The following is a 14,259-nucleotide window of genomic DNA, read 5'->3' as shown; positions in this document are numbered from 1 at the left end:
ACATTTAGCTTTAATTCTCTGGTCCTGTCACCTTGTATTTCGCAAGTAGTGTCCATTTCCTGGCTTTAGCTTCAATTTGGTGTAACAGAATCTTTGGGAAATACAAAGACTCAGCTGGAGACTCGTTTTTCAGAGGCTCAGGACTTGACCTTGTTCTCAGCTTTACACAGGGAGAGCTCTGCTGATTGCAGTGCAATTGTTCTGGTTTAGGATACTGCCAGAGCAGAGGCATTTTGAGTCCTGATCTGAATGTTCCTGCTTCGGGCCCATTTTCACTCTCATGTATTTTGCACACGGGGCAGTATGAAAGGACAACTGAAAGAACAACACTCTTTGAAAATTAGTAAGAATTATTGACTATCACCACACAGAACAGATGTTTAAGCAATGGTACAATCATGCACAAACCTTACACATGCACAGAATCATGGAATCATTAAGGCTGGAAAGGACCTGGAAGATCACAAATGCACATACTTGAGTACCACTCAGAGGAGAGGGGATCAAGATCTAAGTTTCTCTGCGAAGCATCTCTTGACAAAACAACACCAACCAATGGCCACCTTCCAGCCCTATGGGCCTGAACACCATCAGCCTGCTCTCTGACCCCTTGCTCTGCTCAAAGGCTTGCCTGTGGCTTCCTCTGCACTCCTTGAACAACTCCTTGCCCCTGCAAGCACAATGGCCAAGGGCTGGCCCCCTTGCAGGTCTGGCTGCAGCACACGAGGTGCCACCTATCCACCTGGATGGAAGCACAGAGCATTTTTATTCCCTTCAGGAAAGAGGTAGGAACCAGCAAAACTGGGCCCTCTACTCGCCCAGGTTGGTGTCTACTGAGGGTTGTTTTCAAGGCTGTAGGCACAGAGAAATAAAGGAAAAAACCACCATGGTACTGCATGACCCTTCATCTGCCCATGCTACATTTTCATTTAGTGCTTTTGCTAGGAAATATTAAAATGGATCCTCTGTACAGATCTGCTTTTTCTTTTTTTTTTTTTTTTTTTTTTTTTTTTTCCAGTCCAGGATTTTAAATGGTTTGCTGTGTTCAGTTAAACTGAATTTTCGCTTGAGAACAAGCAAATGATTGGTTTCACAGGCCTGAACTTAGGATTTTTCTTCAGCACCACCCAGCAAAATGAAAAACAGAAACAAAACATTTTAATCACATGTGTATAAAATACACAGGGTTCATTAAACGTGATTTAAAGTTGCCTGTTTGTTTTGGAGGCTCTTTAGAGCTCCTACTATCCAAACTCATGGAAGTGTAATGTGAGTCCTGATCTATTGAGTTTCAGAGGATGGCTGTAGTGGGTTCCATTATATATAAATTGGATGCAGCCACTTTACAATCTCCGATATATACTTTTATCTCAAAATGCCCTGTGAGGCAATTGTGGAAAGTACTTTATCAGGGATTGTTGTTGGTAATATTGCAAGAATTCATGATATAAAAAATACATCAATGCCATTTAAATTGAACAAAATGGTTCCCATTTTTTTTTCTTGTAGAGCATTTTTAACCATCTTCTCAACAAATTTGTTCAATAAATACTGTATGAAACAAACATTTTGCACTTTGTCCCACAGATGCAATTTGCCAACCTGATTGATTTCTTTCTCTACAACTAATCTGATTTCTTTAGGCTGTACATCTTCGCTTTTATTAAAGATGATGCAATCTTAGCTTTTTATCATACACACATCCACCACACAAACAAGAGAGAAGATTCTGCAAAGCAGCCTCGCAACCAAATAGAAAAGCCTGACACAAATCTCATAAAGCTGATTCCAAAAGATAAATGGCACAATGAGACCAAAGTTACACAAATCCAGAAACTTATCCATGCAAAGTAATACAGGCCAGTGGATTTTTCCTCCCATGATAGATTCAGCAAACAAGTAACTTCATCATATCTGTAGCACCTTGTAAATCAAGCTCATGCCAATGTTACACCAAATCCCCCCATATCTTGCTGCCTCTGCACTGTGAGAGGTCAGAAACAGAACTGCATTTTTTGTAGCCTTTCCCTGGTGTGTATCTTGCAGAATCTCACTGCTATGTTTTGAGTCCCAACAACTTCAGGCCTATTTACTTTTAAATGGAGTTCCTGGTAAGGCAACAAATTCATCTCCCTGTTCTTTTACTGACTGCCCCCATGGTTTTGGGGAACCCCACAGTCCTTCCCTTCCTCAGCATCTGCAGTTATCTGCCTTGGCTGTAGAAAATTTTTCAGTCTCTTTCCCATTCAAGCAGCCAGAGGCTTAGTACCAGTGTAATACAAAGAGCAATAATTGTTTTCAAATGTTGCAATAATATTCTCAAACAGCACTGAAGTGTTTTGTGTCCGTTGCTTCTCCCATCGTGCAAAATCAAATTCATTCAGCTGACACGTTTCACGATCTGCTCATCACATTGTTCCTTGGGGGTTCAACTTCTTATCACTAGCTGTGATCCCAGTTAAGGTCCAGCTTTCACTGGCAAAGCCCCGTGCAGCCAGTCCCAGGAGAATCAGGGCTCTGTCACTGCCAGGATTTTAAGCGCAACAGTAGGTGCCAATCCAGCGCCTTGGAGAGCCTTTCCATCACTTGGAACCACAGACTAAAGGTCTGCCCACACACAGATCCATCTCAAGCCGCAGGCTTCTTTAACAAAGGGATAAAAGATGGCTTTTGCAGGCTGCCTGGAAAGTCAGCAGCTCCAGTCTCTCTGGCAGGTCGAGGCGAGAGCGGATTCCAGCAGGGAACTGCAGCCCGTGTCCTGCCAGCAGCGCTGCTCGGCTCGAGGGCGCTCCAGCTGGAACACCTCCACTCCCTGTTCCTGGGGATCTGCAAGTTTCAAGGAACACAGCCTTGTGTCCAGACCCCTCCTTGAGTTTTTAAGGCCAGCAGCAGGCAAACAAACAGGAACCGAACTCGGCTCTTTATTTTAATTTGCAAATTGAACGAGTGGAAGTTGGAAGGAGGACAAGGAGGTTGTGACTAAACTGTATTATCAAGGCGGAGCCCTTCTTTGTAGCAAAATCTTTGAAACCTAAACAGACAGGTGGCCAAATCTTGAAAATACAGAGGAAATCAAGCTAAGCTTACAAGTGAGCCACTATATCAGGGGCCAAAAAGACTAGGTCTGGGTAGCATCAAACTGCTGAGTCTGGATCTCAGGGGGGAAAAAGAAAAACCCAAATATCAATGGATATACTTTTGAGGAGTTTTAGGCTCTGCTCTGTAACTTGAAATTACATCACAGCTGTGTACACAGACGTGATTTCAAAGGAAAGAGGGAAATGGACAGGATTGTGCTTTAGAAGTTAACAAGAATGTGAGGGGCTCAGCAGAGACAAGGGTTCTGTGCCATGGCCAATCCCTCCCCGAGTCAGCTGGGGGATGAAGGTCATCACCATCCCTCACTGCACCCAGCAAACCTGCCTGTGCTGCAGCACCTGCACTGGACACCAAGCCTTCTCCTGCTCCAGCTAATGACATCATTTCTAAGGAGGCAGGATCAGACCCATGGCTTCCTGTTCAAGCAGCAGCTGGATAATTAATTTTGCTTGTCTGAAAATGATGTGTATAAAGATAAATCCACGCTAAAGCTCAAGCTTTTGCATGGAGGTACTAGATGAAGCCCACCTTTCCCTTTATTTACCCACGTCTCATGCATCACTGAGCCAAGCAGGCCAACTAAATTATTTATGGCAGACCAAGGAGCCCATTGCTGGAAGATGCAGAGCCCTTCAAGTAGAAAAGAAGATGCTCAGCTCTCTCGAAGAAAAGGAGCTTTTTGCAAAGATGCTAACGTGATGCTAACTTTTCATGCTTTGAGAAACACAAATGAGCAAGAAAACAGCTAATTAGGCACGTTACTGTGATTGCTTATTTTATGAAGTGGAGAGGGAGGTGTTCAGCACTTTAATGAGATAATAGCGTAGAGGCAAAATTGTACAGAGAAGCAAAAATAGAAGTGGTCTTCCCACAGAAATGAAAATTATTTTTGAGCAACAAGAAAAGCAACAATAGAAAAATAACTCAGTACCTAGCAGCAGAAAGAACAGTGCCTCAATTTATTCTGTACGTGTAAAACCTGGCTAACACTCGGGTATCTGAGGGTAGATGGACCTCCCCTCATACACCCAAGCAGTGACTGGACCTGTGTAAAGCCCAGTTTCAGCTCTATTTTAGTGACCGTATCACGCAATAGTGATCTACTCTGAGTTCCTCTGTGGATTTGGGGCAGGCCTTGATGCAGGAAAAAGGAGTTTCTCTGGGATCTGGTGTACCCGATCCAAAGCCCTGGAGACCCCACAGGGCCTGTGTCCATGTGGAAAGACACAGAGAGCTGCATTCTCACCCGCTCTCCTATTTTGAGTGCAACAAAAAAATGGGAGCTGTAAATCATCTATTAAGCGTATTTCTTTAATCGCTTATTTTATGAAAACCTAACTATGACAAAACCAACACTGCATTTCCTAGGAAATGAGCCTTTCTCAGAGACCTCAGATCTTATTTAGCAGCTGGCTTTTGTGCTCTTGGTGTTACTGCCATGGTAAGTAATTACTCATAACGTGACATGCATCGTATCAGCCTTTTAAAAGTAATTAAGAAAAAAGTTGCATTGCTTAATGATATGTGCATACGTCTCATCCTTGCAAGTTTGGCTTCGATAACATCTGCTTTTTGGACCAAAGCCAGTCTGAAAAAGTAAAATAACCCAGCCCTAACAATGGGAGCATTATTAGCTTCCCAAAAGCTATAAACTCCACGATGCCCCACTCCAGCACAACATTTGTGTGCACGAGTCCTGTAAGGATTTTCAAGGCTGTGAGTTGCCAGATCAGAAATTTCATGCTGAACTAGAATTTTTGATAATGAAGAAGCCTCAAAAATGCAGTTTATTTATAGTGATCCAGTTTAGGAGCTGCAGCTCACCGTCCCTGGCAGATTCAGCTGCAGCAGCTAAAAGGGTCACTCCAATCAGCCTGTGCCCTTTCTCTCTGCTGCTATGATCCCACCTATACAGAGGCAGCAGAACCAGTGCCATGTCCCCTCCTCAACCAGCGCAGTTCAGGCTGGCGTGACTTCAGCGGCCATCAATTTTCACATTCGTACTCTGGGCTGTGAACTGCAGCAGCTCAGGAGTGAACAAACACGTCCCTGCTGCTCCCGCCTCTGCTCTCGCCGCGGCAGAAGGGTCTGGTGGACACCTGGGGGAGGAAACTCCTGGAATTGTCTGGGATGAATCATCAGAGAGCACGTGGAAAAGCACACGGAGTGTCTTCCTGAGATCCCAAGTGCCCATTCTGCAGCACTTGTGCTACCTTGGATCGACATTTCTCTGCTTTAGGTGCTACCTTGGATTGACATTTCTCTGCTTGAGGTCATTCTCTCTACCCATGCAGTGTTTTGTGATCCTTGGATGTAATAAGAATATCTACAGAACTAGCAGAGAAAACTTTTACCTCCAAAATTCAAAAGGGTGATGGATAACAGAACAGAAGAATTTTGGATGTCAGAACTTTTTTTTTTTTCCTCCCTTCTCCAAAGAAGCTTTATTTTAAGAGCAGGGGTCAACAGCCCTCTTAGTCCATATAATTTTATTACATTCTTTGACAAAAATCGGCAGCAGTAAAGAACAGCTTGTTCCACAAACCCCCATGCTGTCAGCATGCCCTTCCCCTTTCTCTACAGAACTTTCTCACTGTCTCCACCCCTCCTGTCCGAATTTCCCTCGGAGCTGCCTCCCCTCGAAGCTCCACGTGGTCTGCTCGGGGACAGCCACTGACTCTGTCAGACCTCAGGGGAGCACACCAGGGTCTGGCATCGGTGAAATACCTTTTGCTCACTGGGTAACCCTGGAGCAACCCCTCCCAAGGTGTGAGGGGATGGGCAGGCAGCCTCCTGACCCACAGCTGTCGGGCTCCGTAGGCACCCTTGGCTCGCACCTCGGCTGTTTTGCCAGCCGGCTACGTCTGCTGGGGTCGGCTAAGATGGAAAAAAGCCCCTGTGAAAGGTGTGCCAGGGGCTGTACGCAAGCAGCTCTGGCTCCAGGAGGGAGGCTCGTCCCCTCGCCCTGCTCCTGAACCGGGGGGTCACAGCCTCATGGAGCAACTCTGGCCATGAGCTGACCCCTGGGAGCAGCCAGGAGCTGCCATGGCTCACATCACACCTCCCCTCCCGAGGTGGGACCATGGCAAAAGGCAGGGCAGCGAGGCAGGAGAGGGGAGGGTGCCAAGGGAAAAGGGCTGGCGCTGCCCAGCACACAGCATGGGCGGAATGACAACTATTGTGAGGCTTCTCAATGGCTCACTTGGCATTATTCCCAGCGCTGCTTTTTAATCTAACACCCACTTCTGGGTATCTAATAGAAAAAAGAAGGCAAAACCGTGAGGCTGGAGGTAGGAAGAACGGAAACAACAGCACCAGCTCAAAGCAGCACTGAATGCAGCCGAATTTTCAAAACTTCAGTATTTTAAAACAGCAAACAAAACAATCAGAATATTTCAAAAGGGGAATGCATTTTTCCTCTTGACATGGCTAAATACGTCTTTTATTTAATGATTTAGAAGAAAAATAATAATGAAAAAAATGCTGACACTTTCAAAATATTTAAAATAAAACAGTTAAAATATTTTGTCACGCAGCCAATACCAGGTCATTGCTGTGCCACAAAAGTGCTTTTAAAAGAACTGTATCAGAAGACAATTGTTCAGAATTTCAGGCTGGTGTTGCTCAACCTGTCTCTGCTTCCTCCCTGCCACATTGATGGGAATAAAAGGTTCATAGTCCCAATGACCGTAATGGAGAAAAGAACCTGTAATTTCCCAGCAAAGATTGCCTTGCTTTAGAGATGGTCCTTTACTCTTAGGAGCATAGGCTGGTTTTAGAGCATTTTTCAGCTGACTGAGGAGTTACATAATTGCACAATTACATCCAATTACATAACCAGGGTAAATAAGTAATAATATAATTAGGTGCTATAATTATGTAGTTATGACAGGTAGCACTAATGTTGATAAAAGCCATTACGAAACTTGCTGAGAACTGTGGACAGAGCACGCGAGAATGAAACTTTCAGGGCTTCGTTTGCTAGTCTTTCATTCTTCCAATGGGCAAAATAATTAATTTAATTGCTAAGCCAATAGCCTTTTACTTTTGCAAATGAATGGAGGTACAAATCATAGGCTAATTCATATCTCTGTTGAGCTGCAAAAAATTCAGTAACTACTCACGTCCTTTTTTTTTTTAACTCCATATATCTATTTACAGCAACCAAGGCTTGGGTGAAATATGTGCGTACAAATTACACCTCTGAAAATCCAAGTATAAAAGTTTGGACATTATCTTTCATTGTTCCAGTTATCACATTAAACCGTCTCCTCTGACAAATGGACACCAGGAACATTCAAAGATTGCCGTATCGATGTCATGCAAGTTATGTGCATCTCTGGGTTTGCTAGCAATGGTGTTTCTGGTCAAATGGGTCAGATAAACAGGGGTTTTTCTACAGGAATGAAAATTCAATAGGGGAATCATTCACACAGGTTCTCAGCGCAAACACAAGGCACGCAGCCAGCTTTTCAAAGTTTGTCTCTTCGGATATTGTATAATACCTGTCTGACTTCATAAAAGAGGCCTGGAGAGCAAACAAATAAAACCTACTGCCCTGCTTTAATATTCATTAATGATTTCACCCAATAACTGATAAAAGATAGTGTGCAGGGAGAAAGGGCAGTGCTGGAAGAGCTGGAGCGCTTTATTCTCACCAACATCTCCATAAAGTTTGGGGTGTATAAACTGCGTGTTGCTTTAGAATACATTTTATGCTTGATGCTTTTTTCAAAAAAGAAACTTAAAAAAACCCAGAAAAATTAATACCTTTCTTTATGAAATCTGGATAGCTCCTGACTACTTCAATCAGTGCTCAGAGCAGTATGCTAAGCACTGAAGCAAGCACAGAGCTGCTGGGAAAATCAAAATCACAGGGAACATCAGGAGTTTGTAGAGACCATGTCCACAGTCCAGAGCAAGAAAGCAAAAGAAGCGCTCTACCCCAAGGTCTTCTGAGGCCAGAGATGTGCAAGGTAACAGGAATCCTTGAAGCAAACCACCCCGGGAACAGAAATACAAGTGAACTTGGAAACTTGCAAGAACCTTGCATTTGAGTGAGGGGTGTGTACAACATCACCCACGTGTCTCTTTCCCCTTCTCAAGCTGAAAAACTGGAGGGGTGAACTATGATGTGTAAATAACTCCCATCCGTTTTGGCACCCAGCCTTTCAAATAACATTCCAAAACAAGGAAACCACAGTATTCCTGGTTTTTAATCTGTTGTGCTATCAGCAAGCCTTCAAACCAGATGCTTTGCTGTTTGCTGGACAAATGACACAAAGAAAAGACTGAGTATCACAAAGTAGACAGTCATACTTTTGATCTCTGACAAGGTTGGGCAATAGAGAAAATGACTATCAGAAAGTGTAAATGCTTTTCCTGGTGCTAAGTTAATATTGATCATTATTCCAATGTTACTTTTTGCAATATTTTGCAAGACAGGAGTAGGCAAATGCAAATAATAATTGGTTCCTCACTGCAGTTGTAGGGATAGCGAGGATCATACTTGGAGCTAACTCTACGTGCTGTTAAAGTTACTGCAGCATACTCCAAAATTTTGACATATGTGTATTGAAGGACTTGAAAGACTGGATTTGGGTAGAAGTTCTCCTTATGTGATCTGGCTGTGAAAACGCAGAATTCCATTAAATTCCACAGAATCCATTAAAGCTACAGAAGCAGCCATAGAAGGCATTCCTGATCATAACAAATCTAATAGAATGAAGAGAGTTCTTCCAGGAGTATGATTCACAGAGTTTTTTCAGCCATATTCTGTATAGTATGAAATATAAAATTTCATTCCACCTTGTCCTTTCCAAAGAGGTTCTCAGACTGCCCTGCTATCCCAACCACCCGAATTTATAAATATTTCCTGCAACCCCATATACCCCTATAACAAGCCTTTTTCAGCAATGAGTCAATTCCATTGTGAAAGTTTAATTTCAAGTCTCTCTTTTACTGGATCCTAACCAGGACGTGCTGTCCTACCCAGGACTTGGTCACCCCTCCCAGCATCACAAGGATGGTCACACAGCTTTCAGGCTGCCACAGAGTCTGAATCAGCTTCTCTCTCTGTCCTCATGGCAAAAGCCATGTTCAGGCTTAATTAGTGCATGGAATGTAGCACAACTCACATGCCTGTGGTGTAACTTATTTCTATCAGGCTGTGTTTGGGACACACCAAACACATTTGCTACAGCAGCTCATACGTTTGACAGCTGCAAAACTGCCTCTGAGAGTTTTCCTTCTGACTCTTCTTTTGGTCCTAAGCAAAGCTGTATCTCTAAATCTCTTCTTACAGCCAAATACCATACTCCATTCCTCCAGTCAGATTATTTTCTTTAATTTCTTAGTATTCCTTGTAGCATGTGGTATACAGTAAATTCTCTGACTCCAAGAGAAAGGGTCCATTTTTGTTCACCTAAGAAGTTCCAATTGCTTCTGCCATGCAGCACATCTTCCCTGGATTTCATACTAGGAATTTAAACCACACAAAGACACAATTACTGATCCCATACCAGATACTTGTAGTTTGTTCGAACATTTACTTCTCATTTTTTTTCCCACTCTACCATTTGGACTTTCATTCCATCTAAGCTTTACATTTCTAAGTCCATTGGTACCTCTCCATCACCCAAAATAACCTTTAACTTGTATATACTTGTGGAAAAAGAGAGTTTAGCAATCCCAAAATCTGGATTACTGCTAGCCACCTAAACAACCAGCATTCTGCTACAGAGGAACAGGGGCTTTGAGAAAACACTTCAATGCTTGAGGTCACATGAGGTTTTGGTGCTTTTGTGTTAGTATTTTAGATATTCAAAGACAAGTTCCAGCCATTAATGCAACAGTAAAATACATTAGTGAATTACACATCAGAAAAGTTAAACCACTGCTGCCACAGAATGAATACACTTACTATGAATATTAATGCATCTCTTGGAATTCAACATCAACACTTAACATACATACCACAAAGTTTAAAATCTTACAAACATTGCAGGGAAGAGGAGGAATGAACAAATGAGACAGGCCCCAGAATCTGATTCCACAAATTAATTAAAATGTATTTCTGACATAAGCTAAAATATTTCCATGTGTAACAGGACAACTTGCCACTATGAATAATTTCTTGTAATGCAAGAGAGTCTACAAGGATTTGGTTTAGGTTTTCTACCTTGCCCACCAAACTGCAGAAGTGTAGATCCATCACTGCCTACAGTATAAGCACCCTGAGCTGGGCAATGAGACTGATGGTTCAAAATTGAAGGAAATAGGCTGTTCCTCTGCACCTGAGCACTGAATTCCCATCACCTGCCACAGCACCTTCCCTTCTAGTGGCAGTAGCACTTAGGAAACCTCCATTTAACTGCAGCAATCAAACACACACTTCCATCTAAACACCACCATTTCCACTAACGGGAGTCCTTCAAGGTAAGCTCTGCTTAAGCCTGCACAGTCCTTGGGAGTCAGCTCTAATTTTAGCCTGCTCCCAATTAGGCATCTTATCTAAACTAACCATTTTAGTGAGAAAGGTGAGTCAGCCCAGCTATCCTGGATACCCATGTGGAGGCAGGATAAATAACCCAGTTTTCTGCACTGACAAGGCAGAAAGGAGCTGAGATCGACTGAAACCTGGTGCCTGACCCGACAACAGCTGAAGTGAAAGGAGAAGAATCTTCCCCTTGCCTAAACTGGGGGGTAAAAGGCCACCCAGCACCTCAGTAATGAGGCTGGGTAGTATGTCCAGTCAAAGGCTTGATGAGGGATAACAGAGAGATAAGATAGTCTTGATAAGAGTTGTGGCTCCAGAAATGCATCAACAGCGAAGCCTGATGCGCATTTGGTTACAGCCTCCTCCAGGATTCAGACATATGCCAGCTCTGCAACAACAGAGCCTGGCACAGGCCCTGAGCAGTGCAATACCTGCCAGCAAGTCCACAGGAAGAAAATGCTGCACCAGAATATCCCAGCAGGCAGGCAGAATTCCCCGAAAATGGAGCCCCAAGCCAGGCAGCAGTGATAATCCACTCCTCTCACTCAGCAGAACAAACCCTCTTCGGCAGCAGGCTGGAAACAAAATGTAATCGAACACCTCCCTGGGCCAGCATCATCACATTTCTCTCTCTGAATCCAAGTACTCTCCCTGCTTCACAAGGCAATTTCTGTGGCTCCTCAAATCCCTGTGGCCGCTCTGCTTGGTCTTTTCACTGGCTTGTTCAGAGCAGCCATAGGAGAAAAGCACCAGCCCTGAGCACTGACCCCGCGTTTCAGCGTGCAGCAGGAGACGTTATTTTTCTGGACGGCAGCCCAGAGACACTGGACAAAGCTGGAGCAGCAGCAGATGTTATGATGCATGCTCTCCTGCCCCAGCTCTGGCTAATGAGGCAGCAGAACCCACAGAGCATGACAGCATCGACGCCAAACTGGAGACTGCGGCCTGCGCCTTCATCTTTTTCATTATGTTCAAGACCGGGTTTTGTTGCAGACTAAGACACGTGAAAAGATCTTAAAAAATACAGATCGATGCCTCCTATTGCTCAGAGAGAGAGGGGAAAAGAAAGCTATTCTCTGCCCCAGCTGCAAGGAGCACCTCTCGGTTGCATAAAGCACATGCCCAGATTGACTTACCACAATCATTTGCGCCACGTAGCTCTCCGGGCCAGTGTATTCAGTCGGATCTTTAACTTTGACAAGAACTATAAAGTACAAATAATGCCACATGTTGTGTTCTGCTTTTATATGCTCCTCAAACGAAACGGTCTTGTTATCAAATTTGTCTCTCTCCAGTCCTGCAATAAGAGAAGGACATAAAGCCAAAGAATAAACTTCAGCATAAAAATACGCAAATCTGTTAAATATGTCAGAGAAAGGAACCTAACTTAATTTTAAGGATCATAAATTTGAAAGGTCTTAATTTAAAAGCCATAACTGCCAGGCAAGAAATACCAGGCCAGAAGGCATTCCTGACAGAAGTCTTTCAATGCAGCATTTATTATCTTTTGTGATATTTCCTCTTAATAACAATAACAATATAATAAATATGTTACAGTTTTACAGTGCCTTCCATGCTGAGGCCCATAAAGTGTTTTACAAGTGTTGGCTCTGGCTCTTCCTAGATGTATACTGGGAAGCACATAGTGTGCAGTCCATGCCCTGATCTTCCAAAGATTTATGCACCCTTTTACCATCCAGCATATAAAGAGCTCCTCTTAAGCTTCAGCGAGATTGTTTGTGGGTTTAAACCTAGGAGAGAGGGTGAGTCCCTGCAGCTCTGCTGTCACACAGCCTTTACAGAGCTGTAGCCATAAGAATTTTTTTTGATTTTTCCCTGTAATGGTCCAGATCTCTGAAGGAGGATACCAGAAGTGAGGAAGGAGAAGAATCGCCAATGTTTGCCTCCATGTTTCCGCTCTCCTCCCTGGATTTCCTGTCCACAAACACCAAAGACATGTTGTGCTCTGCACAGCATTCATCCCTGTCAGTACAACCATGGAAACAGCACCCAGCCTACAAAAATGCAGGTATTTGTGAAGTCTCCCAGGGAGTGAAGGTCTGCCCCTCTTTGTGAGCACGCTTCAAAGTAATCCTGACTTTCCGTGGGCATTGTGCGGATGATTTCCACCGAATTCTTTTGTTCCCTGCTTCATATCACCTTCTGAAATCGGCAGCCCTTGCTGATGCTCCCCCTCTGGAATGCCCTGTGCTGTGAAATAGAAGCTGCACTTTCATCTGCAGCACGGCTCTGTGAAACAGAGTCAGCAGCTGCCCCATCTCCGTTAGTGGTGATGATGCAAGCGTGAGACACGGCTCTTCTGCCTCGGGTTCTGGGTGGAGACTGTGAAGCCAGCTCTCAGCAAAGCTAGCTTTTGATTCATAAACCAAATCTTTCTCCTACTGAGAGGGAATAAATTTGGAATCAACCTCTGGAATTTTTACAGACTTTCCTTGTTGAAGATAACAGCGCCTGGGGTCCAAGCTTTATTTATTGAGGAACAGTTCATTTTCACTCCTTTCACCCTCAAATATCTCAAGAGATCAGTAACACCTACCACAGATGAAACAGGTGGTCTTTAGTATCTCCTCCTTTTTCTGCTTTTCACTCCTGAGATCAGCAAATGTATCAATGATGACCCCAAAGATCAGGTTGAGAACAATAATGATGACAATGAAGTAAAACAGAAGGTCATAAACAACTCGTGCAGCAAACAAGGGCTCCTGCAATAACAAGGTTGCAATAAGGTATAAAAATAGCACAAATCTAAAATAATAAACAACATTTTCACATTAGAGCAAGCAAAGCCACAGATCCTTCTTTTCATATGCCAAATTCTGCTGGCCTTATTCACAGGACTAGGGAGGGACTACCAAAGTCCTTTTCCTCACCATGATAGAGACCTGAAGTCACCCAATTGCTCAGTTTCCCACACATTCGTGGGAATAATAGCACTACCCTTCGTGGAGTGCTTCAATATAATTAACACTAAAGAGCTGCTAAGTGGCAAGGATCAATTTCAAAGGGTCACTTTCGATGTCTGTAAGTGCTTACAGACTCCACTGGGGATAAACTTTGGCTCCTCCAGAACCTCCCGGTCTGTGAGATAGGATATCTCCTACTACCAGCACAGGGAGCCCTTCCATCCAGATTCGAGTTGTCTCCGGACTCTTGCAAGCCCTGCTGAGATCCTACTTTATCCTGAGTTAATTTATAACACATTTGGTGTGGCTCATCAAGCAAAGTGCTGCTAGATTGCTCTCATTTGTGATGTTCTTTTTGAACCTAAATAAAAATGCATGAAACCACCCAAATATTAAGGGCGGTCCTTAAATGAACTGCCTTTTTGCAGAAACTTCTGGAAGAGAAAATATGCCACAATATATGAAATTCTGGTTTGATCTTCATGCTGGTTGAGTACAAGTAAACAACAGGACCTACTCCAGGGCAGATGCCATGCTGAATATCAGCTACGATGTCCAGGTGGAACCTCCTGGGCTCAGCTCCTGCCCGTTCCTCTGGTGCCATTGCTGGGCCCCCCGGAGCAGAGCCTGGGCCCTGCTCTGAGCCCTCCCTGCTCACAGGGACACCCAGGGATGAGGGCCCCTCTCAGCTGGGGCTCCTCTCCAGGCTGGACAGCCCCAGCTCCCTCAGCCTTTCCC

The 14,259-nt window shown here is 44.0% G+C and overlaps 1 protein-coding gene across 10 annotated transcripts in view; it reads right to left on the bottom strand.

The window, feature by feature from the left end:
- Nucleotides 1-14,259, bottom strand: part of ITPR2 (inositol 1,4,5-trisphosphate receptor type 2) — a 244,528-nt gene that overhangs the window by 13,118 nt on the left and 217,151 nt on the right. For 7 of the 10 annotated variants that reach the window (XM_040061446.2, XM_058420145.1, XM_058420144.1 and 4 more), the window contains 2 exons: nt 13,155-13,320; nt 11,734-11,894 (listed from right to left, as the gene is read on the bottom strand). In XM_040061446.2, the coding sequence (XP_039917380.1) occupies nt 11,734-11,894; nt 13,155-13,320 (327 nt within the window). The other 3 variants (XM_058420148.1, XM_058420150.1, XM_058420149.1) reach the window with 3 other exon arrangements.

This window comes from Hirundo rustica, chromosome 4, assembly GCF_015227805.2.
Source record: "Hirundo rustica isolate bHirRus1 chromosome 4, bHirRus1.pri.v3, whole genome shotgun sequence".
Taxonomy (NCBI): domain Eukaryota; kingdom Metazoa; phylum Chordata; class Aves; order Passeriformes; family Hirundinidae; genus Hirundo; species Hirundo rustica.
This window is presented reverse-complemented; position numbering and strand designations above follow the sequence as displayed.